We start from the raw sequence: 27778 nt of genomic DNA, 5'->3' as shown, positions 1-27778 counted from the left end.
GTTTTTCGCTTTAGTCTACTCCTGTTATTTATACTCTCTCCTAGTCGTTGGGCATCAGGATTTACGAGATTCTGCAACCTTGCTGAATGTTTCAATGCTACTTCGCGAATAGCTTGCCGGACCATTTTTACAGGAAGATCACGGTGTATGTCTGCGTTTCGTATATACCACAGGGCATTTACAAATTTTCGTAAAACTTTATTTTGGAACCTTTGTACCACTTGAATGTATATTGGTGCAGCGCATCCCCTCAGTTGAATTCTGAATGTCCAAATAGGTTTCAACGTTTGATTTTACACGATGATTTTGTTTGATACTGTTACTGCGATTTCTTACCGACTAACCAACTTATTTTGTTGTATTTTAGTTATAGTTTTTTTACTATGTGCTCCTTTCATTCCAGCGTTATGCCAAAATATTTCGCAGAGGTAGAGTACGGAATTACCTCATGACCAATATGTAGGGGGATATTTCTAACACTTTTGTTACCGTAGTTTACATGTATTGATTTCGTCTCGTTTAATGTAACACACCATCTCCGTGTCCATTCCACTATTAGGTTGATTGAGGATTGCATTCTGTTCGCCGATTATACTTTATTTTTGCCTGTCGTTATAATGCAGTTATCATCAGCAAATGTGTCAGTTGTGCAGGTTTCCTGCGTTGGCATATCGCAAGTAAACAAGATGTATAAGAGTGGACCCAGGAAACTTCCTTGGGTACACCTGTTTTTATTGGTTGCAACGTGGTATATGATTGTCCCTGCTTAATTCTGAAGTAGCGTCGCTCAAGTAAGTTAGATCAGTTAGATAAAGTAGTAAGAAAAGTTTTAATTTGTGAAGTAAACCATGGTGCCACACTCTATCGAATGCCTGAGGTAGAAATAGGCAACAATGAGATTGGACGATATGACGAGGCTTCATGTACACTTTTTCCAGGTTCTTGTACCGTAATGATTTCGGTTACCTTCCATGACATTGGGACGTATTTAAGATTTAAGCAAGCGTTTATTATCGATGTAAGCGTTTATTATTTGTTGTTGGTTGAATTTCGCTACATATTGCGGTGCTTCTAGCTGTGTTAAGATATCATGGAACGCGAATGCACTAAACGTTTAAGTTAGTTTCTGAGAAAAACTTCCGATTTTTCTTCGTCGCTTTTACCCAGATGTTGCACAAATTATAATAGTTTTGTTCACTTGCCGTGAACACCGCTTCAACAGTTAAAATTAAACGAGTTAGATATTCTACACTACACTAATACACTTACATTTTATAGTACACTTATTATACTCTCGCAACAACAAAGTTGCTAGAGAGTATTATAGTTTTGTTCACATAACGGTTGTTTGTAACACCTAAAACTAAACGAGTTAGATATAGAGTCATATATACCAAAGTGATCAGGGTGACGAGTAGATTTGAAATCCGGATGTCTGTCCGTCCGTCCGTCTGTCCGTCTGTCCGTCTGTGCAAGCTGTAACTTGAGTAAAAATTAAGATATCGTGACGAAACTTGGCACAAATATTCCTTGGCACCATAAGAAGATCAAGTTCGAAAATGGGCAGAATCGGACCATTGCCACGCCCACAAAATGGCGAAAACCAAAAAAAAGGGTCATAACTAAGCTATAAATGAAGTTATAAAAGTAAAATTTGGAATAAAGGATCACACTAGGAGGGGGCATATTTGGAGGTAATTTTTTTGGGGAAGTGGGCGTGGCCCCGCCCCAAATCGGTTATTTGTATTTAATTCGCAAACCAATAAAGCTATATAAACCAAACTTTCTGCAGTCGGTTCTCTTACGTACCCCAACACACACCATGAAAATAGTTGAAATCGGATAATAACCACGCCCACCTCCCATACAAAGGTTAGGTTGAAAATTACTAAAAGTGGGTTAACTAACTAACAAAAAACGTCAGAAACACTAAATTTTGCAGAAGAAATAGCAGAAGGGAGCTGTACTCAGATTTTTTTACAAAATGGAAAATGGGCGTGGCATCGCCCTCTTATGGGTCAAAAACCATAGCTCAGGAACTACTCGACCGATTCGAATGAAATTCGGTATATAATATTTTCTTGGCACCCTGATGACAGGTGTGGAATGAAATCGGTTCACAATTTCGCCTACTTTCCTTATAACTCAATTTTTAATTCCATCTTATTCCTTCACTTTATAATGCAAACATAAGGAACCAATGAAGATAGCGGAGTAAAACTTTACACAAATAGTACATATCATCTCTGGCTTCACTTGCGAAAAAATTGTCGAAAACGGATCATAACTTTTCAATGCCCCAGATATCGAACATGTTGAACTCAGCGCCTAAGTATAAATTTTTACCGAAAATATGGGTAAATCTCTCAGATATCTCAATTTAATTCAGAGGAAATTGTTTTCTTCTAATAGTGTGTCTCATTGGTTAATATGTGAGCTATCTTAGCAAAATTAAGAGAGCTTATATTGGATATAGTGTACCTTGCTGATAAAAATGAATGAAATCGGTTCAGGAATTACCTCAGCCCTCATATACTATATATGACGATTTTCGCTATTCTATTAAATTTTTTGCCGAATTTATGGGTTAATTTGTATGTTATCTTAATAAAATTTCTTCAATAAATTGCGAGAGTATAAAATGTTCGGTTGCACCCGAACTTAGCCTTTCCTTACTTGTTTTATATATCTGTGTTTCAAGTTATTCACAGTGACTTTTATTTAGCTGAAAAAATTAAATGATGGAAGAAATGATTATAAATTTTGATACAATTTTTGGTAAATTACTAAATTTTTAGCGAAAAATTAGCAATACGGGAACCCTGTATTTGCAACATAATAAACAAACATAAATGCACAAAAATCAGCGATTTGACGTTAAACTTAACTTTAAATCCGTTTATGCACCCGAGTTAACACGTCTACAAACGTAAAGAAAATGTGTATAGTCTATCCGAGTAGATCATTTAACTCGTGGTGAAAAAGTGTATGTATATGCATGTGGGTTGAACTTACCCGTGTATAATATAACCGAGTAGAAATGAAGCATAAACGTGTAATACATACATATGTACATAAAATTGTTCAGGATGATGAGACGGGTTGAAATACAGATGTCTGCCAGTTTCTCCGTCTGTCCGTGCAAGCGATACCATTTAAAAATTAAGAAATCTTCATAAAACTCGGAACGAATTTTGGAAATAAATTGAGTTACGGGTGGATCATAAAACCCAATTGGAATTCCATTAGATTCGATCTCCTTTCTTTACAAAATATATACAGTGATCCCCTCTTAAGTGCCTTTCCCGCAAAAATGACTGTAATATTTAAGCCACAAATACAAAATTGTTTGCAATTTGACTCTTTTAAGTGCCTTTTAATATTTTTAACATTGAATGCGCTGAGTATTGCCAAAAGGAAAACAATACGTTTTGTAATGTATTTTTTCATATTTATTGTTACTAATACGTATTTTTGTTATTAATTTGACTTTCATTCTAACTGAAAAAATATTAGATCGAATTATTTAAGAAAAAGCTTGGTAAGAACTTCGAGGCACTTAAGCGGGATTCATTTAAGTGACTTTCCCGCTTAAGTGTCTCAAAAGTCTTGCATGTTAAGAAGGAACACTTAAGCGGGGATTACTGTATCAAGAACAAAATAAGATATCGGAATAAATCTTTGCACAAATACTGTATTGAAGGTGTGGCATTGCTAATTTATAAAGTGTCAAAATCTTCTAATAATGTGCCATTGTGCCAAAAATAGATAATATCAGGTCATAAGTTCCCCTAGCTCCAATGAATGTATTTCTCAACATCAGGTTGGCTTTATACCAGTATATCCTCATATACTATATATATATTTATGTCGAATATATGAGTCAAATTGTGTATAATCTTAATAATATTAAATAAATAAATTGCGAAAGTATAAAATGTTCGGTTACGTCCGAACTTAATCTCATATATACATATGTTAAATAGCACTGTCAATAGACAAATTTCTTTTGTTGTCACTAAACTATTTTTGTAAAATATCATATACTCATATACTTTCTGTTCTTTAGGAAAAAACATATTCGTTCTGAACCACCAACATTCTTAAAGAAACTTGGAGATTGTGAAATTTATCCTGGAATGACAGCTAAGTTTACAGCATGTACTGCAGGCAGCCCAGAACCTGAAGTAGAATGGTTCAAAAATGATCAAAAAATTTTCCCAAGCGATAAAATAATTATGGACCACGAGCCAAATGGATTACTGCGACTTACCATTAAAAATGCAGATCATTCGGATGTTGGCCGTTATACTTGTCATATATTTAATCCATATGGAGATGATAATTGTCATGCACATCTCATTTATGATAGTAAGATTCGGTTTATGTAAACTAAACTAAAAAAGTATTTTCGGAGTTAGTATATCCATTAACAATTAACAATATTATTTTCAGATGTCGACGACCACAGTAGAAAACCACTTTCGGAGCAATATAATGATATGAATAAATATAAAAGGGCAGGGGTACCTAACCCGATCACGGAAAGGCCTACAATATCCCGAATGACTGACAATACTTTGAAATTGGCTTGGAAACCGTCGGTGGTAACAACACCTCATTATCCTGTGACATATCTGGTAATAGGACAAATTAATACGAATATTTTTTATTAAATAATGCCCACGGATCCCTCAAAAACGGATTGTCAATGTTAACTGCGAATTCTATTTTTTTTAATATTAAATATTCAGATAACTGACTTTTTCCAAAAATTACATATTTTTGCAAAAGTATGCATTAAATGTATTGTCCAAGATAGAAAGACATTTTAATGCTACTTCCAAGATAGACAGTGTCCAAATTAAGCGGTGAATATATGGATATTTTGTACTATAATATATTATGTTGGTACAGAACAATTCTAATTTTGTCTAATTTGAGCGGGTGTCCAGCTTAGACAGGTTTTACTGTAGTTTATTTCACCTAAAGTTTATTTGTATGATAAAACAAATGGAAATAGAAAAAGTACATTTTAACTAGTAAGGAAAGACTAAGTTCTGGTGCAGTCGAACATTTTATAATCTCGCAATTTATTGATATAGTTTTATTACGATAATACACAAATTTTTTTTTACTACAATTGTACCTAGTATACAAAGATTAAATACTAACAATAATTCAATTCTAATAACTTAAAAATAATAAGATCATTTGCTGCTTGCTAATTCTGAAGGCTTCTTACGTTTCAGTCGGTTTTCTCGTTCAGCAGTACCGATAAGTCTGGATGCCGCTTCATTTACATGCTGTATAAGCCTCATTTCGTGAATCTATGCAAGTTTGGTTATTTCGTTTACTACTGAATTCACACCAAGATCACGGTGAAGGTCAGCAGATCTAACATACCAAGGAGCATTAACTATACTTCTTAGTAACTTATTTTGGAAGCGCTGAATGCAGGCAATACAGTTTTGACTTGAGCAACCCCACAGTTGAGCTCCATAAGCCCAAATTGGCTTTAGTACTTGATTATATATAAACAGCTTGTTTGCGATTAAAAGCGTGGATCTCCTACCGACCAGATGGTAAAACTTAGCAAATTTTAAATCAAGCTCGCACCTTTCTTTCTTGGCATGCTCTTTCCGGCGAAGCTTAGCATCTAGGGTGATTCCTAGGTACTTTGACCCATATATTCGGCATAAAGTCTAATAGAATAACGAAAATCATGTTAACTCGAAGATCTCCAATCTTGAATTGGCCATAGCGTTTAGAAGCCAAATTTCATACAAATTTCCTTCCCTAACTCGAGTTTCTATAACTCGAAGTTCTCCATAACTCGAATACTTGAAGTGGCAATAGAAACGTCAAGAGCCAAACAGTTGCAAACTGCAACAAACAAAATTCAGAATACATGTTTTAACGTATGAACATAAAACTTTTTGCGAATTAAAAAAAAGAAACTGGGTATAAATCTACATATAAATAACTCATATAACTCAATTTTGAATTCCATCTCATTCCTTCACTACATAATGAATACATAAAGAACCAATGAAGATAGCGTAATAAAACTTTACACAAATACTGTATGTGATCTGTAACATAACTTGTGAAAAAATTTTGAAAATTGTTCAAATCGGACAACAACTTTTGAAGGCCCCATATATCGAACATGATGAAGGGTAATTTTTAACCGAAAATATGGGTAAATCGCTCAGATAATTTGATGTAATTCAGAGGAATTTTTTTGTTCTAATAGTGTGTCTCTGTTCCAAAAATTATTAAAATCGGGTCATAACATCTCTTAGCTCCCATATACCAAATTATAGGTTTTCAAAAATATCTTAGCAAAATTAAGTGAGCGTATAGTCCTAACTTCGAAGTTGTAGATAATTTCGTATACCTGGAAACCAGTACCAACAACACCAACAATGTCAGCCTCGAAATCCAGCGCAGAATCACTCTTGCCAACAGGTGCTACTTTGGACTGAGTAGGCAATTGAACAGTAAAGTCCTCTCTCGACGAACCAAAATCAAACTCTACAAGTCGCTTATCATTCCCGTCCTGCTTTATGGTGCAGAAGCTTGGACGATGTCAACATCAGATGAGACGACACTAGGAGTTTTCGAGAGGAAAATTTTGCGCAAGATTTATGGTCCTCAGAACATTGGCAATGGCGAATACCGCAGACGATGGAACGATGAGCTGTACGAGTTATACGACGACATTGACATAGTTCAGCGAATAACAAGACAGCGTCTACGCTGGCTAGGTCATGTTGTCCGAATGGACGAAAACACTCCAGCCCTGAAAGTCGAGGAAGGGGCTCCGTTGGAGGGACCAGGTGGAGAGCGACCTGGTTACACTTGGAATCTCCAACTGGCGCTGAACTGCGAAGGAAAGAGAAGAGTGGCGCGCTCTTATCGATTCGGCTATAACCGGCTAAACGGTTGAACGCCAATAACATACATACATAGTCCTCCATATAGTGTACCTTTGTGGTTAAAATGAGTGAAATCGGTTCAGGAATTACCTCAGGCCTCATACACTATATATGATGATTTTCGATACATAAGTATATAAATATATATATCAATAAATTGCAAGAGCATAAAATGCTCAGTTGCATCTGAACTTAGCCTTTCCTTATTTGTTTAATTCTATTAACAGCATACCTGTATTGACGTATAGAATTTTGTATTTTATTAAAAAAAAAAATAATTAAAATGAAAAATCCGTGTAATAAAGTAAAACCATGTAAAAATGGTAACTAGGAGGTGTCCAAAAACACCGTGATTGTTTGTATGACCGTTAAAACCATAAATTATTAGCGTTTTCTTTTCTAAAAAATGTGATATTTATTCGGTATATATATGTATGTATATATTCGGCATAAAGCCCATTGGAATAATGAGAAACTTTATATAATATATATATACTTAGGGTATTCACAAGGTGTCATAGTGTGTCATATCGTCATATTATCATATTTTTTTATGACTGTCATACCAACACTGTTGTTGTTTCACATACAAAATTAAAATATACTGATACAACACTGCGTGGTATGTTTCTTGAGTTCGCTATTCTATACCCCTACCCACTTGCTGCCGAATTTTTTCGGTTTTTTGCGGCATATGCCTAGTACTGCAGTAACCGGTTTTTTTGAGACATACTTGTGGCAGTGTGGGCGGTCGGTGGGTGGGGTTTTGGGGTAAAACTTCAACGAGTGGGTAGTCGGTTTTCTGTGAAGAACCGGTGTTTTTGGGTCGGTCAGTGGTCGGTTTTGCTCGTGCTCTTCTGCCCGAACACTTCTCAATCGATTTTCACCGCACATTGTATATATCTGGAAAATACGGACATATATCTGGTTTTGGCCTCAGCAAAAATCGCTGTTTTTTTTTTGCTAAGGCCAAAATCGGATGATCGCATATATATATTGATGATTTTTTATCGCGGATCGCGGATATATAGCATTTCTGTCTTCTTAATTTTTCAATATCAGCTGATTAAGAGTAGAAATGTGACAAAATATGACATACAACAGTTAAGGGTGCTCACAAGTGTCGTATTTTAAGAATATTAAAATATGACATAAGACATACCAGAAAGCTTGTGAATTGCCTAACTATTTTTGTCACAAAACTACATTATATACAAGGCTTCAATGATATTATATCTCACTTACACACCGATTCACTTGAATAGGTACATCTTTTATTTTTAAGTTAAGAGCCTATATCTCATCTTTTAGACATCGCAGAAGCTTCATTTAAGCTTTGTTTTAAAGATCGGACTATTTTGAACAAATTCTGTGGAAATGAAATGAAAAATATACCTTTCATAATCATGTTCTTTAACATTTGCGTCACTTGAATAGGTACAGGGGTCTCAATATACAATCATACAGCTTCATTTATTTGTTTACGTATTGAAATTGTTCCAACCTTTTCCTTTCCTTTTTCACCTAAAAACGTGATCGATTTCCGTTTACTTTTCTAGCACATGTGATTGTAGCAAAACTGTAGCCTAGAGTCCTTCCGTTCAGCATTCAAAGGTTTTTTTTGGTCACCAAATGCTGTCAATTTTGTATTAGTCTTCTCACAGTGGAAACACTGGCATTGGACCCATTTTTTGCTGCAGCGTCACTCGAAAATATTTTTTTTTTATTCCCAATATGTGTACTTATTTCTAACTTTGAACATATCTATTTATCTTTAACCACTTAAGATATTTTAGCATTAAAATCATATAATAGTAAATTTAGTACTAATTTTAATATTAATACAAATATTTATTTAGGTGGAAATTGTGGACTTGCCAAACGGAGAGTGGCGCACAATTCACGCAGGAATTAGGAGTTGCTCTTGCGTGGTTGAAGGTTTGGAACCCTTTCGCGACTATCGACTACGAGTTCGAGTAGAGAATAAGTATGGTGTAAGCGACCCCAGTCCATACTTGCAAACATATAGGTATGAATAATTGAATAATTGTATGTTCAACTTTATTAATGAATAATTTATGTATAGTAGAGTATATTTTATTAACGAATGATTTCTATTTAGTATACCGCAATAACATAGTTTCTAATGATTTACGCCAATTACACATGAACTGAAAAATTTGAATTTGTATAAATTTGTGTGCGTCACATAAATCTAAACAAGTTAGATATCAAATTTTTTATTTTTTTATTTTTACAATTGTACCTACTATATACAATGATTAAATACTAACAACAATTCAATTGTAATAACTTAAAAATAATAATTAAAAGCTAAATGTTAGAAAAATTTATTTGCTGCTACAGTTGCCTTGATAAGTCTGAAGGCCTCTTACGTTTCAGTCGGTTTTCTCGTTCAGCAGTACCGATGAGTCTGGATGCCTCTTCATTTACATGCTGTATAAGCCTCATTTCGTGAGACTTTGCAAGTTCGGTTATTTCATTTACTACCGAATCCACACCAAGATCATGGTGAAGGTCAGCAGATCTAACATACCTACCAATACCAAGAGCATTAACTATACTTCTTAGTGCCTTATTTTGGAAGCGCTGAATGCAGGTAATATAGCTTTGACTTGAGCAACCCAATAGTTTAGTTCTATAGGCCAAATCGGCTTTAGTACTTGATTATATATATAAACAGCTTGTTTTCGATTGAAAGCGTAGATCTCCTGCGGACTAGATGGTAAAACTTAGCAAATTTGTGATCAAGCTCACCCCTTTTTTTCTTGACATGCTCTTTCCTGCGAAGCTTACAATTTAGGATGATTCCTAGGTGGTTAGAATTATTGTGCTGTGGTATAGGAGTACCATTTATATAAATGGGATGGTATGAAGTTTTTTTTAAGTTAAGTCTACGTTCATTGATTTGGAATCGTTTAACGTTCTACTTGGAAGCCCATTTAGTAATTGCATTGACTGCTGTTTGCACTCGAATGGTAGATACTGAGGTTACTCTCCTGCTGCTAACAGGACTGTGTCGTCCGCAAATGTCGCTGTCACATAACTTGAGTCAGTGGGGATATCACTTGTAAAAAGCAAGTAAAGGAACACCCGCTTCTATCGGTTGCAAGTTTGAGTATGCATCCTCTTTTTCCTATCTTTTAGTTAGGAACGATTCGGTGCTCCTGCTCAATTGTTGAATGGTGTTTTCGAAAGCCGAACTGATGTACTGGTATAAGGGGTTTTCGTTCTATTATTGATTTAAGCCTCTTTTATGAGAGCATTCTCCAAGACTTTCGATAATGCTGTCAACAGCGATATTGGCTTATAAGATGTGACATCATGTAGTGGTTTACCTGGATTAGGTACCATAATAACTTCAGATACTTTCCAAAGCGATGGAACGTATTTTAGGAATAATGCACTGTTTACAATTTTTTTATACATCCTTTGGTAGATTGCGTAATATCTCTCCGGTTATTAAATCAAACCCAGGAGCTTTTTTGAGCCTTGCATTCCTGATAAGACTTTTAATTTCTTTACTAGTAACTGGAGAAATGCTTACGAGTACCAACCAACTATTTTCACAGTTTAGCTCATGTCCATCGTTAGGTGTAAATGTGTTTCGCAAATGATTTGCAAATACTGCAGCTTTTTGTCCATTCGTTTTGGCCCATTCAGTTTCGTTTAATTTTATTGGTGCGACATGTTTTATTTGTTTATTAATATTCCTTGCAGCTTTCCATAGCGGTAGATTTATCAACAGTGAGTTTGGACAAATACTTTTTGAAGGAATAGTTTTAAAACTGTCTAATTTTTGTTCTTAGTACCGCTGTACATCTATTAAGTTCAGGTTTGGGAGTAACTGACCTAGTTTGCTACCATCTTCGCCGAAGTTTGCGTTTTTTATGGAAACCTTCAATGATGTATTTTGGAAATTTGTTTCCACTTAGATTCACTCGAATATTCGGTGTACTGTTCCACGCAGCATATTGAATTACTTTTGATTCATCTTCACAATATAAGGCAACATCTGTCGATATGCTCTTCAGCTTAAATTCGACTTTATTCAGTATAGACTTAAATTTATACCAATCAGTATGTTTATTAGACAAAGACGTGCCGGAAGAAGTTACTGGTTTTTCACATATAGTTAGTAACACTGGTGAATAATCAGAGCTTAAATCTGAGCTATCTTCAATACGTAAATTGATTTTCGATACTTTGTTGATGACAAAAAAGTTAAGAAGATCTGGTAATTTCCAACAATCTGCAGGCCAATAAGTGGGTCTCTCTGTCGAAATAACATTGCATCCAATAACTTGTATAGCTTTCAGAAGTTCTAGACCTTTAAGTTATGTTAGGTTACTCTGGTAGGCCAGTTTTGGTCCTTTTGGATGCCTGCGCTTGACCCGAATTTTAAAAGTTTTTGTGACTTCTCTTTAGATACTTCTTCCAGATTCTCATATTGTGAGGCCCAAAGTATCAGAGACGTTCCCTTGGCAATGCAGGGCAAGTGTACAGCAGATGCTTCATTGTTTCTATTGCATCTTGCTCCAGACATTTCCTGCAGTCATTTTGTAGGCATGTGCTGCCACCAGACAGTGGCCAGTGAGTATCCCCACCAAACTCGTAGAGTCCCTTCTATCGAGTGACAGTAGGAGTTTGATGTACTTCTGGTCTACCGTTTTACACACCGGTATATTTGTCCAACGTGTTAAGATTTTTCTTGTCAGATCATCGTATAGACAGTGCATTGGATTTGCCAATGTCGGTCGCGTTTCCGAGTGACAGACCATGATGTATCTTCCGTAATATGTTTGTAATAAACTCGTTTAAGTAACAGTTTTGATAATATGCCTGGGCGGACAATATAGAGCAATTAAGTATAATGACTGACAGTGCATTTTTACTTAAATTGCTGTAGATTGAATTTCTTCAGTCTTAATCTAAGCTTCTTCGAAATGTTTAATAATACTTTTGATTAAAACCGCGCTTCTTCCTCGTGGTGAGTGTGCTGGGTGCGGAGTGTGGTATAAGTCAGAATTTTTGAATTTTAAAATAAGTGGTTCGTAAAATGTGTTTCGGACAACAAACATATAATACATCAAAATTTCTGTCGTTTAGAATAACTTCCAATTCATTTTTACTTTTGGCATAGCATTATTTTCAAAGAATTCCTGTTCATCAATAAATTGTATATGGTATTCAAGAGCGCTGAGCCGCTGATTTATGGACTTAAATAATTTTTCTTGTTCGTTTAGTTTATCCACATTTTGGGATAACAGACTACTTTTTATACTCTCGCACCAGAAACACTAAATTTTGCAGAAGAAATAGCAGAAGAGAGCTGTACTCAGATTTTTTTACAAAATGGAAAATGGGCGTGGCATCGCCCACTTATAGGTCAAAAACCATATCTCAGGAACTACTCGTCCGATTTCAATGAAACTCGGTATATAATACTTTCTTGACACCCTGATGAAACGTGTGAAAAATGGATGAAATCGGTTCACAACCACGACTACTTTCCTTATAACTCAATTTTGAATTCCATCTTATTCCTTCACTTTATAATGTAAACATAAGGAACCAATGATGATAGCGGAATAAAACTTTACACAAATAGTGCATATCATGGCTTCACTTGTGAAAAAATTGTCGAAAACGGCCATAACTTTTCAAGGCCCCAGATATCGAACATGTTGAACTCAGCGCCTAAAGATAAATTTTAACCGAAAATATGGGTAAATCTCTCAGAAATTTAATGTAATTCAGAGGAAATTGTTTTCTTCTATTAGTAAGTCTCAGTTGCAAAAATTATGAAAATCGGCCCTCATATCTATTGAACTTTATGCCGAACTTATAGGTAAATTTTGTATGTTTGTAAGTTTCTTCAATAAATTGCGAGAGTATAAAATGTTCGGTTGCACCCGAACTTAGCCTTTCCTTACTTGTTTTTAAATAACTCTTATTTTCACTTTTTTATATAGTTCACTTTGTTTTAAAATAAAGCAATTATTTTTATGTTTTTAAACACTTTTTGTATAACCACTTTTGTACAACTTGCACACGTGCACAGCTCATATCAAAAAAAGTGATTGCAAGCTTGCACAACACATAAGTCCACATAACTGAATAAACGGCTAGTCAAAAATATTTAAATAAATAGAATTAAAGGCCGGTAAGTACAATGTTGCCTATAGGCAACTTCGATCAAATATTTTTTTCACTTAGAATGAAAGTCACATTTATTTCTTATTATTAACAAAAATACATATTAATAACAATAAATTTGAAAAAAAAATATTACAAAACTGTGTATGTGTTTTCCTTTTAACAATTCTCAGCGTATTCAATGTCAAAAATATTAAAAGGCACTTAAAAGAGAAAAATTGCAAACAATTTTGTATTTGTGGCCTAAATATTACAGTCACTTAAGCGGGGAATTTTATATAGATAAAAAACAACGATGCCGCAAATACGGGGGACACTTAAGCGGGGATCACTGTATCTTTCCGGACGCATTTCGACTGTGGCATATGGTGAAGCTACCTTAGACAAAAGCAACGTTTATCGGTGGTACACAATATTCTTTGTAGATGAACAAAAATTGGCTTTTGCTACATGATAACCTAGTTGGTTGTACGCGAATATTTGGCAATAGACAACACATAAGACCAGACCCTGCTACCCTGAGACTTTTTTTTGTTCCCAAGACTAAAGAGGTACATGAAAGGACGACGCTACGCTACGATTGAGGAGTTAAAAACTGCATCGAAGGAGAACGTAAAGAAGATTTTAATTTTTTAAATGCTTTGAGGATTGGAAAAAACGCTGGCAGTTGTGCAATATATCTGGGAGTGATTACTTTGAAGGGGACAAAATAGATATTCATGAATAAATAAAGACTTTATTAAAAAATACAGAATTCGTCATAATTTTTGAGCAAACCTCTTCATACAATTGACTTTAGGGCTTTTATATTATAATACACAACATTAACATTTTTTATAAATTAATTTATTATGTATTTACAGGCAAAAAATAGTACCAGAAGAAAAAAAGAGATATACTTATTTGGCTCCTGGTGTCGATTTTAGACCGGAGACATCGCCTTATTTCCCCAAAGACTTTGATATTGAACGACCACCTCATGATGGACTAGCACAAGCCCCACAGTAAGTATATTAAATAATATTAATTATAATGGAAATAAAATTAAGAGCATTAAGATTTAAAAAAAAGCAAGATACGATTCCATTGATGTTATAAAGTGAAGGGAATATATTCCCTTTCAAAGAATTTTCTAAATTAAATACACATTCTAACCTATATCCATATGTATCACTGAATTTCGATGAAATCAACACTGGAATTTGGGTAAGAATTAATTTTTTCATAATTGGGGTACCCGCAGTTATCATAAAATGTGGTAAAATGATAAAGTCTTAAACTTTTACGCTGATTAGAAAATTCTTTGTTGGACTTCATAGAAAAATAAATTTACGCATTTACGACTTCGTGCGCTATGTGTTATGTTCGTTATAACTGATTTCTGATTACTTGTACTTTGTAATTTGTACTTTGTTCGATTAGTTTTGTTTTTGATTAATTCATAGTTTTTTTTTCAAATTTTTTTTTTTTTGTTTTATTACAATTGTACCTAGTATACAATGATTAAATACTAACAACAATTCAATTGTAATAACTTAAAAATAATAATTAAAAGCTAAATGTTAGAAAAATTTATTTGCTGCTACAGTTGCCTTGCTAAGTCTGAAGGCCTCTTACGTTTCAGTCGGTTTTCTCGTTCAGCAGTACCGATGAGTCTGGATGCCTCTTCATTTACATGCTGTATAAGCCTCATTTCGTGAGTCTTTGCAAGTTTGGTTATTTCATTTACTACCGAATCCACACCAAGATCATGGTGAAGGTCAGCAGATCTAACATACCTACCAATACCAAGAGCATTAACTATACTTCTTAGTGCCTTATTTTGGAAGCGCTGAATGCAGGCAATACAGTTTTGAGTTGAGCAACCCCATAGTTGAGCTCCATAGGCCCAAATTGGCTTTAGTACTAGATTATATATAAACAGCTTGTTTTCGATTGAAAGCGTGGATCTCCTACCGACCAGATGGTAAAACTTAGCAAATTTTAAATCAAGCTCGCACCTTTTTTCTTGACATGCTCTTTCCAGCGAAGCTTTGCATCTAGGGTGATTCCTAGGTACTTAGCATTATTGTGATGTGGTATAGGAGTACCATTTATATAAATGGGATGGAATGATTGTTTTTTTAAAGTAAAGTCTACGTGCATTGATTTGGAATCGTTTAATTCAATGCGCTACTTGAAAGCCCATTTAGTAATTGCATTGACTGCTGTTTGCACTCGAAGGGTAGATATTGAGGTTGACTCTCCTGCTGCTAACAAGGCTGTGTCATCTGCAAATGTCGCTGTCACGTAACTTGAGTCAGTGGAGATATCACTTGTAAAAAGCAAGTAAAGTATTGGCCCCAACGCGCTTCCCTGTGGAACACCCGCTTCTATCGGTTGCAAGTTTGAGTATACATTCTCTTGCTTTATGCGAAAGTATCTGTCTTTTAGGTAGGAAGCAATTAATTCGGTGTACCTGGTCAATTGTTGAATGATGATCACGAAAGCCGAACTAATGTACTGGTATAAGGTGTTTTCGATTTATTATTGATTTGAGCCTCTTTATGAGAACGTTCTCGAAGACTTTCGATAGAGCTGGTAGGAGCGATATTGGCCTGTAAGATGTGACATCATGTAGTGGTTTACCCGGCTTAGGTATCATAATAACTTCTGATACTTTCCAAAGCGATGGAACGTATCTTAAGTGTAATGCGCTGTTTACAATGTTTACAATTTTTTTTAAACAATTCTTTGCGTAATATCTCTTCGGTTATTAAATCAAACCCAGGACCTTTTGTGAGCCTTGCGTTCCTGATAACTTTTAATTTCTTTACAAGTAACTGGTGAAATGTTGACGAGTGGATCCAACCAACTATTTTCACAGTTAAGCTCATCTCCATCGTTAGGTGTAAATGTGTTTCTCAAATGATTTGCAAATACTCTAGCTTTTTATGCATTCGTTTTGGCCCATTCAGTTTCGTTTAATTTTATTGGTGCGATATGTTTTATTTGTTTATTAATATTCCTTGCAGCTTTCCAGAGCGAATAATCGGTAGTTTTATCAACACTGAGTTCGGACAAATACGTTTTGAAGGAATAGTTTTTAAACTGTCTAATTTTTGTTCTTAGCTCCGCTGTACATCTATTAAGCTCTGTTTTGAGAGTAGCCGACCTAGTTTGCTGCCATCTTCGTCGAAGTTTGCGTTTTTTATGGATACCATCTAAGATGTATTTTGGGAATTTGTTTCCACTTAGATTCAGCGAATATTCGGTGTACTGTTTCACGCACCATTTTGAATTAATTTTGTGAAAGATTCAACTTCACAATCTAAGTCGGCATCTGTCGATATGCGCTTTAGCTTAAAATCGACTTTATTCAGTATAGTCTTAAATTTATACCAATCAGTATGTTTATTAGATAAAGAACACGTGCCAGACGAAATTACTGGTTTTTCACATAAAGTTAGTAACACTGGTCAGAGCTTATATCTTCAATACGTAAATTGATTTTCGATACTTTGTTGATGACAAAAAAGTCAAGTAGATATGGTAATTTCCTACTATCTGCAGGCCAATAAGTGAGTCTCTCTGTCGAAATGACATTGCATCCCATAACTTGTATAGCTTTCAGTAGTTCTCTACTTTTGGTTGTAGTTAAACGTGACCCCCAATGAGTGTGTTTTGCGTTAAAATCACCACCCATAATGTACCTTCCGTCATATTTTTTTTAATAAACTCGTATAAGTATCAGTTTTGATATTATGCCTGGGCGGACTATATTGAGCAATAAGTATAATGACTGACTGTGCATTTTTACTGAAATTGCTGTAGCTTGAATTTCTTCAGTCTTAATCTGGGCTTCTTCGAAATGTTTAATAATACTTTTGATTAAAACCGCGCTTACTCCTCGTGCTGAGTTTGCCGGGTGCGGAGTGTACATCATATTTCTGTCGTTTAGAATAACTTCCAATTCATTTTTACTTTTGGAAAGACCAGTGGCGTTATTATTTTCAAAGAGTTACTGTTCATCAATAAATTGTATATGGTATTCAAGAGCGCTGAGCCGCTCATTTATGGACTTAAATAATTTTTCTTGTTCGTTTAGTTTATCCAGAATTTGGGATAACGGACTACTTTTTTGATCTGTATTTGTCTGACCTTGTTTAGCCATTTGTGCTAATGTAAGTTTAGAAGTCGATGGGAGGGGTCTTACTTCATTCCATCCTTTGTCCGCAACGGAGCTTTTCGCCTGAGCATTGACATTCTCCTCAACTGTATTACCATTCTTTTTGTCTTTAATTTTTTGCAGTTCTTTTGCAACGACACAACCACGGTAGCTTGCAGGATAGTAATCGCCGCAGTTGCAACATTTGGCGGGATCTTTTTCGGCTTTGGTGCATTCAGTTGTAGGATGTTTGCCTCCACATTTCACACATCTCGATGGCTTACCGCAGAAGTTTTTTGTATGTCCAAAAGCTTAACAGTTTTTGCACTGAGGAATTAATTTAGAGGCTTTGATAGGCTGAACCTTGATAACGGTATTAAGAATGCTTTTGATCTGATAAACTTTCTTAATGTCCTCGGTAGCATCGAATACTACTAAAAACATATCTAGCGGTTCTTTAGTCCTCCACTTAAGTTTGTTAATTGCATTTAACACATTAAAGCCGTGATCTTTAAGGTCGTTCAAGATGGATTGAGTATCACATGAGTGGTGTAAATTTTTTATCATTACCTTTATTGGCCTGTTGTGTTTGCTCTCGTAGCTAAACCAAGGTATATTTACGTTTGACAAGAATTTACTCAACACTCAACACATTTACCGTTACTCAACAGCTTTATTAAAAATTTGTTTTTTGTCAGAGCGGTAATATTCAAATGTAATTTATTAAAATCTTTAACATCGTTTATTATAATTGGTGGTGGTCGATGAATTTTTAATTAATGGCCCCATTTTCATTATTTTTATTTTCCAAAGGACTATTAATTGTTGGAGAACTATCAGCTTTACGTTTTTTTGAAGATCGCTTCTTTTTGAGTATCCACTCAGTTTCTTTAACTAATTCATCTTCATCCGTATTGTATACTGATGGTTTTGGTGCTGTACTAGCAGGCTTGCTTATACTGGCTTTCAGTTCTTCATTTTCTTTTTTAGTGCTATATTATCTTTGTGTAATTGATTACACATCGCTTCTAAGGTTTTAAGCCTTTCATTTACAAGAGAGTGAGCCTTTTGTAACTCTTTAATTGTATTCACTCTATACGTGCTTAGACTATTTCGCGGCGTCACCTCATGTTGAGGTTCAGCCATTTTTTCGGGGAATGATGTTGGTACAATCACGTATGAAAGACCCAAAACTACGAACAACGTGCACTTTCAGTACTACGACCCACTAAAGCCCTGAAACGATACCCGCAGTTAGTTCTTCCAAAACCCCAAATGAGAATTTAATAGCAAAATCATTAATTACATTTCATATTTATTGAAACTATCATATCATTTAGTTGTTTATTATTATATTTTTATTATTCTTTTATTATCGTACTACACTATATACATTCATATGTGCATATATAGTATTGAATAGTTGAACAATTTTTGCAATCGGATCGTAGGCTATACCGTGTGGCAGCTCACATGATGTGAGGACTTTTTTGGTTTATTTATGGGTTTTTGTAGTCTATGTTTTTTCATTCATTTCACTAGTACTAGATTGATTAAGTTTTTGGGAGGAGAGTTTCTATAAAATATAAAGTAAAACATCAATTTTCACTACATAAATGATGATAATAATTACCTTATACTTCAGGAATTCTAAATCTAGCACGGGCACCGCTCTAGCCTTAACATCCATGCTTTTGTTGTAGTATTCCCATTGAACTAATTTCGGTGAATACATGTCCTTGTAAAGCGATACAACAACGTTATGTTTCCTCAATACAAGGTGGAAATGCATCAAAAAAGTCCTCCTAAATAAACATAGAAGAAGTTTTTAAATGTTTATGGTCACAAACATTCACTTAAATTTTCCTTCTGATTTCTAAATTTAAATTGCTAATGCTACGGCCAACTAAAGTGCCGGTAAGTCCAAAAATGCTGCATCAAGTTGACATACGTCGCGATGATAAATGGTTACAAAAGCACCTAAACTATGTCGTTCCAATTATTCACGTGCTATTGTTGACCAAATGGTTTAATTGCATGTGACATTCAATCTAATATCTGCTGTGTAAATGATTTGTGTTCGATGTAGCAGCGTTTGCGCCCATAATTCTTGATTTGCTTGCATCACATACTCCCATCCCTTCGAGAGCTCTGCGCAGTTACCATAAGCGACACCAATTAGGTTATGTACCTTTAACGCGCTCTATGAAGTCTGAAATATCTGTATGGAAAATTAATTGCAATTTCTGTCAAGATATTATGATTCTATTCAACAATTATTTACATATTCCATGGTTTCGCCCTTTTTGTTGACTATTGTTGGCGTAGCTTCTATTGCGTGTGAAATCGAGGCGAGGTCAGCTGCTTCAAAGGTAACATGGTACGAAATTCATGGTACAAATTCCGCATTTTTGATAGCATTTGGCTGTGGTGCCACTGGGGGAAAACATAAGATAGGAGATTTTTATTAGATTTCTTGGGTATTTATTGGTTTTCAATTTACGCTTTATACAAACTTCTTAACCAATATTACGCCAACACATAAATTTATAAATATATATTTTAAGATAAACAATAAACATATAAACATAAAAACAACATAATATTATAATTCAAAATCGTACATATTATAAGTCAACATAAACAAAAATGTAACTTAGTTTTCTGCAAATATTTTAGTAACATATTTATTTATATTTTATAAACAAATAAATATATTAAGTTATATTCTCTAAAAGTTTAAGAGAAAATTTGTACCCATTTATGTATTTACGTAAATTTCATTTAACACTACTAAAGAAAGTGTATTACTTTGGTACAAATAGCCACAAGGCGTGTTTTATTTGACCAGCAAATTAAGCTATTAGCAGAGATAAAGAGATGTACAACTCTCATCTCACTGGAAGTGAGAGCGCAATATCAAACGTCAAAACCACCTAAACTTTGACAGTTTGTCGAGATGAGGAGGTTTTGACGTTTCGCAATTGGAAAAGAGGGACGGCCAGATTGAAATGTTGCCAAAAAATAATGCGACGGAGACATTTATAACCGCCGTGCACGATCACTTACAAGAACTTAAAACAATAAATATAAAAGGAAACGCGAAATTTAAAGGTATTGAAAAAATGTTTTGTGATCTGCAGCAGCGAGATTTTAGTTTTCCATGGAAAAAAATATAAAAAAAATATTATTTGCCAGTTGATACGTATTGATTTACTTAATTTACCACTGAAAGTTTGAAAACCGGTTGGTTTAATATACCATAATATCGCTAACCGAGATTTAAATAGTTATTATTTATATTAATCGTTAAGTGTAAAATAATTATTAGCCGTAATAAATGTTGGGTATTTTAATTTAAATGCCCAAAAATTAGTATTTTGTCTGATCTGGTAATAATGCAAAATGTTATAAAAAACGCAAATTTTGAGGCGCTCTCACACTGGAATAAGTTGGACATCCCTTTATCCCTGCTATTAGCTTATTTTCTATGGAAGACTTAAGCTCTAGTTATCCATGCTTGACTCAACTCAGCTTAGAAAATTTTGGCTTGAAAAACTTAGATGCAGTTATACTTCACACAACTTCAACCTCAGCTGATATTATTATGGTTTCTGGGTAGAGTTGCCAGATGTGTAGATTTATTTTTAAAATTTAATTTTTTAAACAAGTAAGGAAGGGCTAAGTTCGGGTGTAACCGAACATTTTATACTCTCGCAATTTATTTATTTAACTTTATTTATATTATATAATACACAATTTGACCCACATATTCGTCATATATATTGTATAAAGTCCATTGAAAGTTAGAAACCATAATATTAGGTTAGAAGCACCGATGTCCTCGTGCTCGATATTTGGGGCCTTAAAAACCTATGGTCCGATTTCGGCGATTGGGGGGGCTGCCACACTATAAACATAGTATTTGTGCAAAGTTCTACACCGATATCTTCATTAGTGCTTACTTTATACATTGCAATGTAAACGATTCAGATCGTCTTCAAAGTTCTGGTATATAGGAAGTAGACGTGGTTGTGAAGCGATTTGGCCTATTTTCACAACATATCATTGGGATGTAAGGAAACTATTACAAACCAAGTTTCATTGAAATCGGTGGAGTAGTTCCTGAGATATGGTTTTTGACCCATAAGTGGGCGACGCCCATTTTCCATTTTGTTAAAAAATCTGAGTGCAACTTCCATCTGCCATTTCTTATGGGAAATTTAGTGTTTCTGACGTTTTGCGTTAGTGAGTTAACCCACTTTTAGTAATTTTCAACCTAACTTTTGTATGGGAGGTGGGCGTGGTTATTATCCGATTTCTTTCATTTTTGGAATGTGTTAAGAAGTGGCTAAAAAAAACGTCTGCAGAAAGTTTGGTTTATATAGCACTATTGGTTTCCGAGATATGTACAAAAAACCTATTTGGGGGCGGGGCCACGCCCACTTCCCCAAAAAAATTACATCCACATATGCCTTTATGACTTAGTTATGGCTCTTTATGTGTTTTCGGCTTTCGCCATTTTGTGGGCGTGGCAGTGGTCCGATTTTGCTGATTTTCGAAAGCAACCTTCCTATGGTGCCAAGGAATAAGTGTGTCAAGTTTCATCAAGATATCTTATTTTTACTCAAGTTACAGCTTGCACAGACGGACGGACGGACGGACAGACAGACATTCGGATTTGAACTCCACTTCACCCTGATCACTTTGGTATTTATAACCCTATATCTAACTCGTTTAGTTTTGGGTGTTACAAACAACCGTTATGTGAACAAAACTATAATACTCTCTAGCAACTTTGTTGCGAGAGTATAATTAAGATTAAGATTGAAGATTTTAAAACTAGTATACAAAAAAATCTTCACTATCAAGAAATCTGTGAACACGTGAAGATTTTCTGTTTGAAAGAAATCTCTTTAATAAGTATATGCTGTGAAGTCAGCAAGCAACTCATGGATAATATGATACGAAACTCGTCTCGTTTACTTGTTGAGAGAGCCCATGAACTCATTTTTGATGTTGGCAACAAAGCCAGATCCTGGGCTACTGAACAGCTGATAGTCAAAATAACGAGCTATCACTAAGAATCCCGCAAAAATAAATGATGAATAGTTCATTTTTTTGTAGGATAATTTTATTTGTGATTTTGAATTATTATTAACTTTTATTTAAATATAGTTAATATGTGTATATAATTTAAGAAACGGTGGCTATTTGTATCAAAGTAATATACTTTCTTTAGTAGTGTTAAATGCCATTTACGTAAATACATATCTGGGTACACATTTTCTCTTAAACTTTTAGAGAACATATTAAGGTGTTTATTTGTTTATAAAATATAAATAAATACATATGTTTTACTGAAATATTTGCAGAAAACCATGTTAAAATTTTGTTTATGTTGACTTATAATATGTACGATTTTGAATTATCATAATATTTTGTTGTTTTTATGTTTATATGTTTATTGTTTATATTAGAATATATATTTATAAATGTATGTGTTGACGTAATATTGGAAAAGAGGTTTCTATAAAGCGTAAATTGCAAACCAATAAATACCCAAGAAATCGAATAAAAATCTTCAACTTATATTTTCCCCCAGTGGCACCACAGCCATTAGTTAATTAGAAGAGGAAATATCGAATTTGTTTGGCATAAAAAATATAAATTACATAAATTTTGCTTATTTATAATGTACATATTTGTACGCATTAATTACTATTGGTCGTATGTGTGAAACTAGAACGACACGTAAAAACGACTATTAGGAAACCAGTCCTAATTTCACCAGGGGGTTACTCTGTAAGGCGTTACGAATATAAATGCGTTAAGAAAGCGAATTGCGTTGCGAAGGGAAATCGGTACTCTGGAAAACTCTCGAATTGTAGAAAATGTTGAAATGTTTTTTCGTTCTAATATTTTCAAAAAAGTTTACATTACTGGCAGAAAAAAATCAGAATGTAAACAAATTCAAAAACAGAAAAGTCAAACACGTAAGGAAAGCCAAAGTTCGGGTGTAACCGAAAAAAGGCATTCTTACAATGATTCTTAAATACAAAAATATAAATTACATAAATTTTGCTTATTTATAATGTACATATTTGTACGCATTAATAACTATTGGTCATATGTGTGAAACTAAAACGACACGTAAAAACTACTATTAGGAAACCAGTCCTAATTTCACCAGGGTGTTACTCTGTAAGGCGTTACGAATATAAATGCGTTAAGAAAGCGAATTGCGTTGCGAAGGGAAATCGGTACTCTGGAAAACTCTCGAATTGTAGAAAATGTTGAAATGTTTTTTCGTTCTAATATTTTCAAAAAAGTTTACATTACTGGCAGAAAAAAATCAGAATGTAAACAAATTCAAAAACAGAAAAGTCAAACACGTAAGGAAAGCCAAAGTTCGAGTGTAACCGAAAAAAGGCATTCTTACAATGATTCTTAAATACAAAAATATAAATTACATAAATTTTGATTATTTATAATGTACATATTTGTACGCATTAATAACTATTGGTCGTATGTGTGAAACTAAAACGACACGTAAAAACGACTACTAGGAAACAAGTCCTAATTTCACTAGGGGGTTACTCTGTAAGGCGTTACGAATATAAATGCGTTAAGAAAGCGAATTGCATTGCGAAGGGAAATCGGTACTCTGGAAAACTCTCGAATTGTAGAAAATGTTGAAATGTTTTTTCGTTCTAATATTTTCAAAAAAGTTTACATTACTGGCAGAAAAAAATCAGAATGTAAACAAATTCAAAAACAGAAAAGTCAAACACGTAAGGAAAGCCAAAGTTCGGGTGTAACCGAAAAAAGGCATTCTTACAAAGATTCTTAAATACATACATATATACAATTATCAATCGTTCGATGGCTTACGTCACAATTTGTGTACCGGCACAAGCAGGGAACTAAAAACTTTTTCTTCGAGAGTATATCTTAATGTAGTCCCTTTAGACTTGTCAAATGTTAAAATCTCCAGTGATGAAGTTCTGCAAATAAATCTCTGGCATAGAAACAGAGTTTCTATTATATAAAGTACGAAAGATTAATATATTCATGTAACTCGTTTAGGTTTAGGTATTAAAAACAAACGTTACGTGAACAAAACCATTATACTCTATGTACAAAATGTTGCGAGGGTATAAAAAATATACAATATAAAGAATCATAGTTTACATACATACATATTTCAAATTGTATTGTGCTTTAAATTAATTATTGGAATTAATATGAAGCCAAAAGTGTTAAACGTTCTACGAATCAAATGCAAAAATTATTATTAGATTATAGTTCATAAATATTGAAGTTTATTTATTTAATAAAGTAAATAATAGTATCAAAATTCATATTAATGATATATGGCTTAATCTCTTCTTGCACTAATATAATAAAAAAAACGTTATTTACAGTAAGTACATAAAAAGAACTATTAGACTTCAATGTCACTGAAACACCATATAAAAGGATAATTTAAATGCAACCCTTCTATTGGTTACACCGGGTAATATATAACTTCACAACATTTACTTTTTAGCTCCAATGGTCTATTTATATTTTCTGTTTTCCACCTTATGTTTTCATTTTTGGAATATTCCCTATTAAAGTCATTATTTTAGTGAATAAAACTACAATTATACTTTATTAACTTACATTTTTTGTTCATTGCATTTGCCAGTTTGATATCGAAAGAAAATTTCGTATAACTCATGAGTTTGAAACTCGTAAACGCAATACAGAGTACCTTCATTGCGAAGGGGAAAAACAAATGCGTTGAACGAAATTTACGATTCGATTGTCGCATTTACAGAGTATCTTTTTTGTGTTTGCGAGTATTTTCACTTGCGTAACGCCTTATGGAGTAGGCCCCCAGACCTGAACATGTTCGGAATCAGTAGAACGTATCATTTGGTCTGTTTAGTAGCTCTTATTCTCACAAACTAAATTATTTGGGTGTATAAGTTTGCCGACCACTGATTTAAATTTTAATTAGGCTGCAGATTACTGATTTAAAGAAAACACGCAAAATAATACTCCACAGCAGCCATGATATCGCAAACAACAAAACAAAACTTGTTCAAACACACGAGAACGGTGGTTTCTTTCTCTCATTCAGGGTGCTGTATGAGAGTAGAGCTGAGTTAAATGTTTATGCACATTTTACCATTTGTTGCATGACTTACTGATCTTGACTTGATCTAACTAGAATTACTGAACTGCTATTGCTACAGTGATATTGCTATTGATACAGTGATCGAACAGAAGCACTGAACTTTTCTATAGCTACTGTGTTCGAACTCATATTATTGAACTGCCATTGCGATTGTAATTCACTTTATTTTTCAATTTATTTTTAAATCACAGTGAGAAAATCACCGGTAGTGAAATATCGCTCATTCTTAATGTGAGTACCCTAAATATATACAGCGCACCTCGAAAACATGAACGCTCTGAAATGTGAACACTCTTTTTTATGCATTGACTATTGGAAAATGAAAAAATTTGCGTACTTCAAAGCTGCCAAAAACTGAAAATTATATGTATCGTTTGTTTATCCGTGTGGGAAATCAGAACTGGCAATTAAGTGCTTTATTGTTGAAAGAAAACGTCAAAACCCTCCATTTAAATGTGTAAATACCTTACATTACTTACATTGGCTTAGTTATGGCACTTTATGTGTTTGCGGTTTTCGCCATTTTGTGGGCGTGGCAGTGGTCCGATTTTGCTCATTTTCGAAAGCAACCTTCCTATGGTGCCAAGTTTCATCAAGATATCTTAATTTTTACTCAAGTTACAGCTTGCACAGACGGACGGACGGACGGACAGACAGACATTCGGATTTGAACTCCACTCTTCACCCTGATCACTTTGGTATATATAACCCTATATCTAACTCGTTTAGTTTTGGGTGTTACAAACAACCGTTATGTGAACAAAACTATAATACTCTCTTTAGCAACATTTGTTGCGAGAGTATAAAAATAAAATTTGGAATAAAGGATCGCACTAGGAGGGGCATATTTGGATGTAATTTTTTTGGGGAAGTGGACGTGGCCCCACCCACAAATCGGTTATTTGTATTTAACTCGCAAACCAATAAAGCTATATAAACCAAACTTTCTGCAGTCGGTTCTCTTACGTACCCCTCAACACACCATGAAAATAGTTGAAATCGGATAATAACCACGCCCACCTCCCATACAAAGGTTAGGTTGAAAATTACTAAAAGTGGGTTAACTAACTAACGAAAAACGTCAGAAACACTAAATTTTGCAGAAGAAATAGCAGAAGGGAGCTGTACTCAGATTTTTTACAAAATGGAAAATGGGCGTGGCATCCCCCATTTATGGGTCAAAAACCATATCTCAGGAACTACTCGACCGATTCGAAAGCAATTCGGTATATAATATTTTCTTGACACCCTGATAACACGGACAAAAAATGGGCGAAATCCTGTTCACAACCACGACTACATTCCTTAAATTCAATTTTGAATTCCATCTTATTCCCTCACTTTATAATGTAAACATAAGGAACCGATGGAGATAGCGGAATAAAACTTTACACAAATAGTGCATATCATCTCTGGCTTCACTTGTGAAAAAATTGACGAAAACGGACAATAACTTTTCAAGGCCCCAGATATCGAACATGTTGAACTCAGCGCCTAAGGGTAAATTTTAACCGAAAATTTGGGTAAATCTCTCAGATAATTTAATATAATTCATAGGAAATTGTTTTTTTCTAATAGTGTTCTGTTAAAAAAAATATTAAAATTGGGTCATAACATCTCCATATACCTAATTAATGGTACTGTCGGAAATTTCTTCCTCCAATACTTTTACCAAATTTTTTTAGTCTATTCTGCTTTGAGGCTTATGTTGAGCTGAGTTTCATTAAATACCATAGGAGCACAATGGGATTTAAGTCGGGAGAGTTTCCTGGCCAATCCATGTGGAGAACTCCTAGGTCTGCGAACATCTTCATTATTTGTAAACAAATCATAAAAGTTTTTAAATTATTTTTTACTAAAATTGTTAAGGGTTGATAGTAGTTGGTAATAAAAAAACTGAATGATTTCGCGCGATGGCATGGAACTGAGAAGATGGCATAAGAATAATGCCAATAATGCTCTTCTACAAAATGCGCAATGCTATCCGTTATAACATCTTGGGTGAGGTGCGTAAAAAGAGAAGCATCCCTAAATCATTTGGATTTCAGGATGCTTTACTGCCTTTATTACGCAGGTTTCCTTAATTCTCTCTCCCACGAAACGTCGCACGTACGGTAGATAGTCAGCACAGTATTAGTTAAATTTGCTTTCATCTGATCATATGACATTTCACCATTGTTCTACAGTCCAATTTCCGAGCAGACATGCCCATTCCAGCATTACCTGCGTCAAAAGGGTCTCTTACCGCTGGTCTCCTACCGCTAAGTCCGAATACCACAAGCCTTTTCCTTACAATCCTTACACTAAAGTTTACGTTAT

The 27778-nt window shown here is 34.4% G+C and overlaps 1 protein-coding gene and 1 long non-coding RNA gene across 2 annotated transcripts in view; one reads left to right on the top strand and one right to left on the bottom strand.

The window, feature by feature from the left end:
• The window catches only part of LOC105218719 (obscurin), a 369888-nt gene that overhangs the window by 287266 nt on the left and 54844 nt on the right, over positions 1 to 27778 (top strand). Inside the window, exons 27-30 of the mRNA XM_054232816.1 lie at positions 4070 to 4371; positions 4456 to 4640; positions 8804 to 8973; positions 13988 to 14128. Of these exons, the coding sequence (XP_054088791.1) occupies positions 4070 to 4371; positions 4456 to 4640; positions 8804 to 8973; positions 13988 to 14128 (798 nt within the window). The remainder of the gene's footprint in view (positions 1 to 4069; positions 4372 to 4455; positions 4641 to 8803; positions 8974 to 13987; positions 14129 to 27778) is intronic.
• On the bottom strand, positions 18211 to 19703 carry LOC114804785 (uncharacterized). The gene is made up of 3 exons (XR_003752896.2): positions 19556 to 19703; positions 18905 to 19492; positions 18211 to 18847 (listed from the first exon to the last, which is right to left on the bottom strand). It is a non-coding gene; the product is annotated as an uncharacterized LOC114804785 (long non-coding RNA).

Source organism: Zeugodacus cucurbitae, chromosome 6 (genome assembly GCF_028554725.1).
Source record: "Zeugodacus cucurbitae isolate PBARC_wt_2022May chromosome 6, idZeuCucr1.2, whole genome shotgun sequence".
NCBI lineage: Eukaryota > Metazoa > Arthropoda > Insecta > Diptera > Tephritidae > Zeugodacus > Zeugodacus cucurbitae.
Note: the sequence above shows the minus strand (reverse complement) of the source record. Positions and strands in the feature narration are given on the sequence as shown.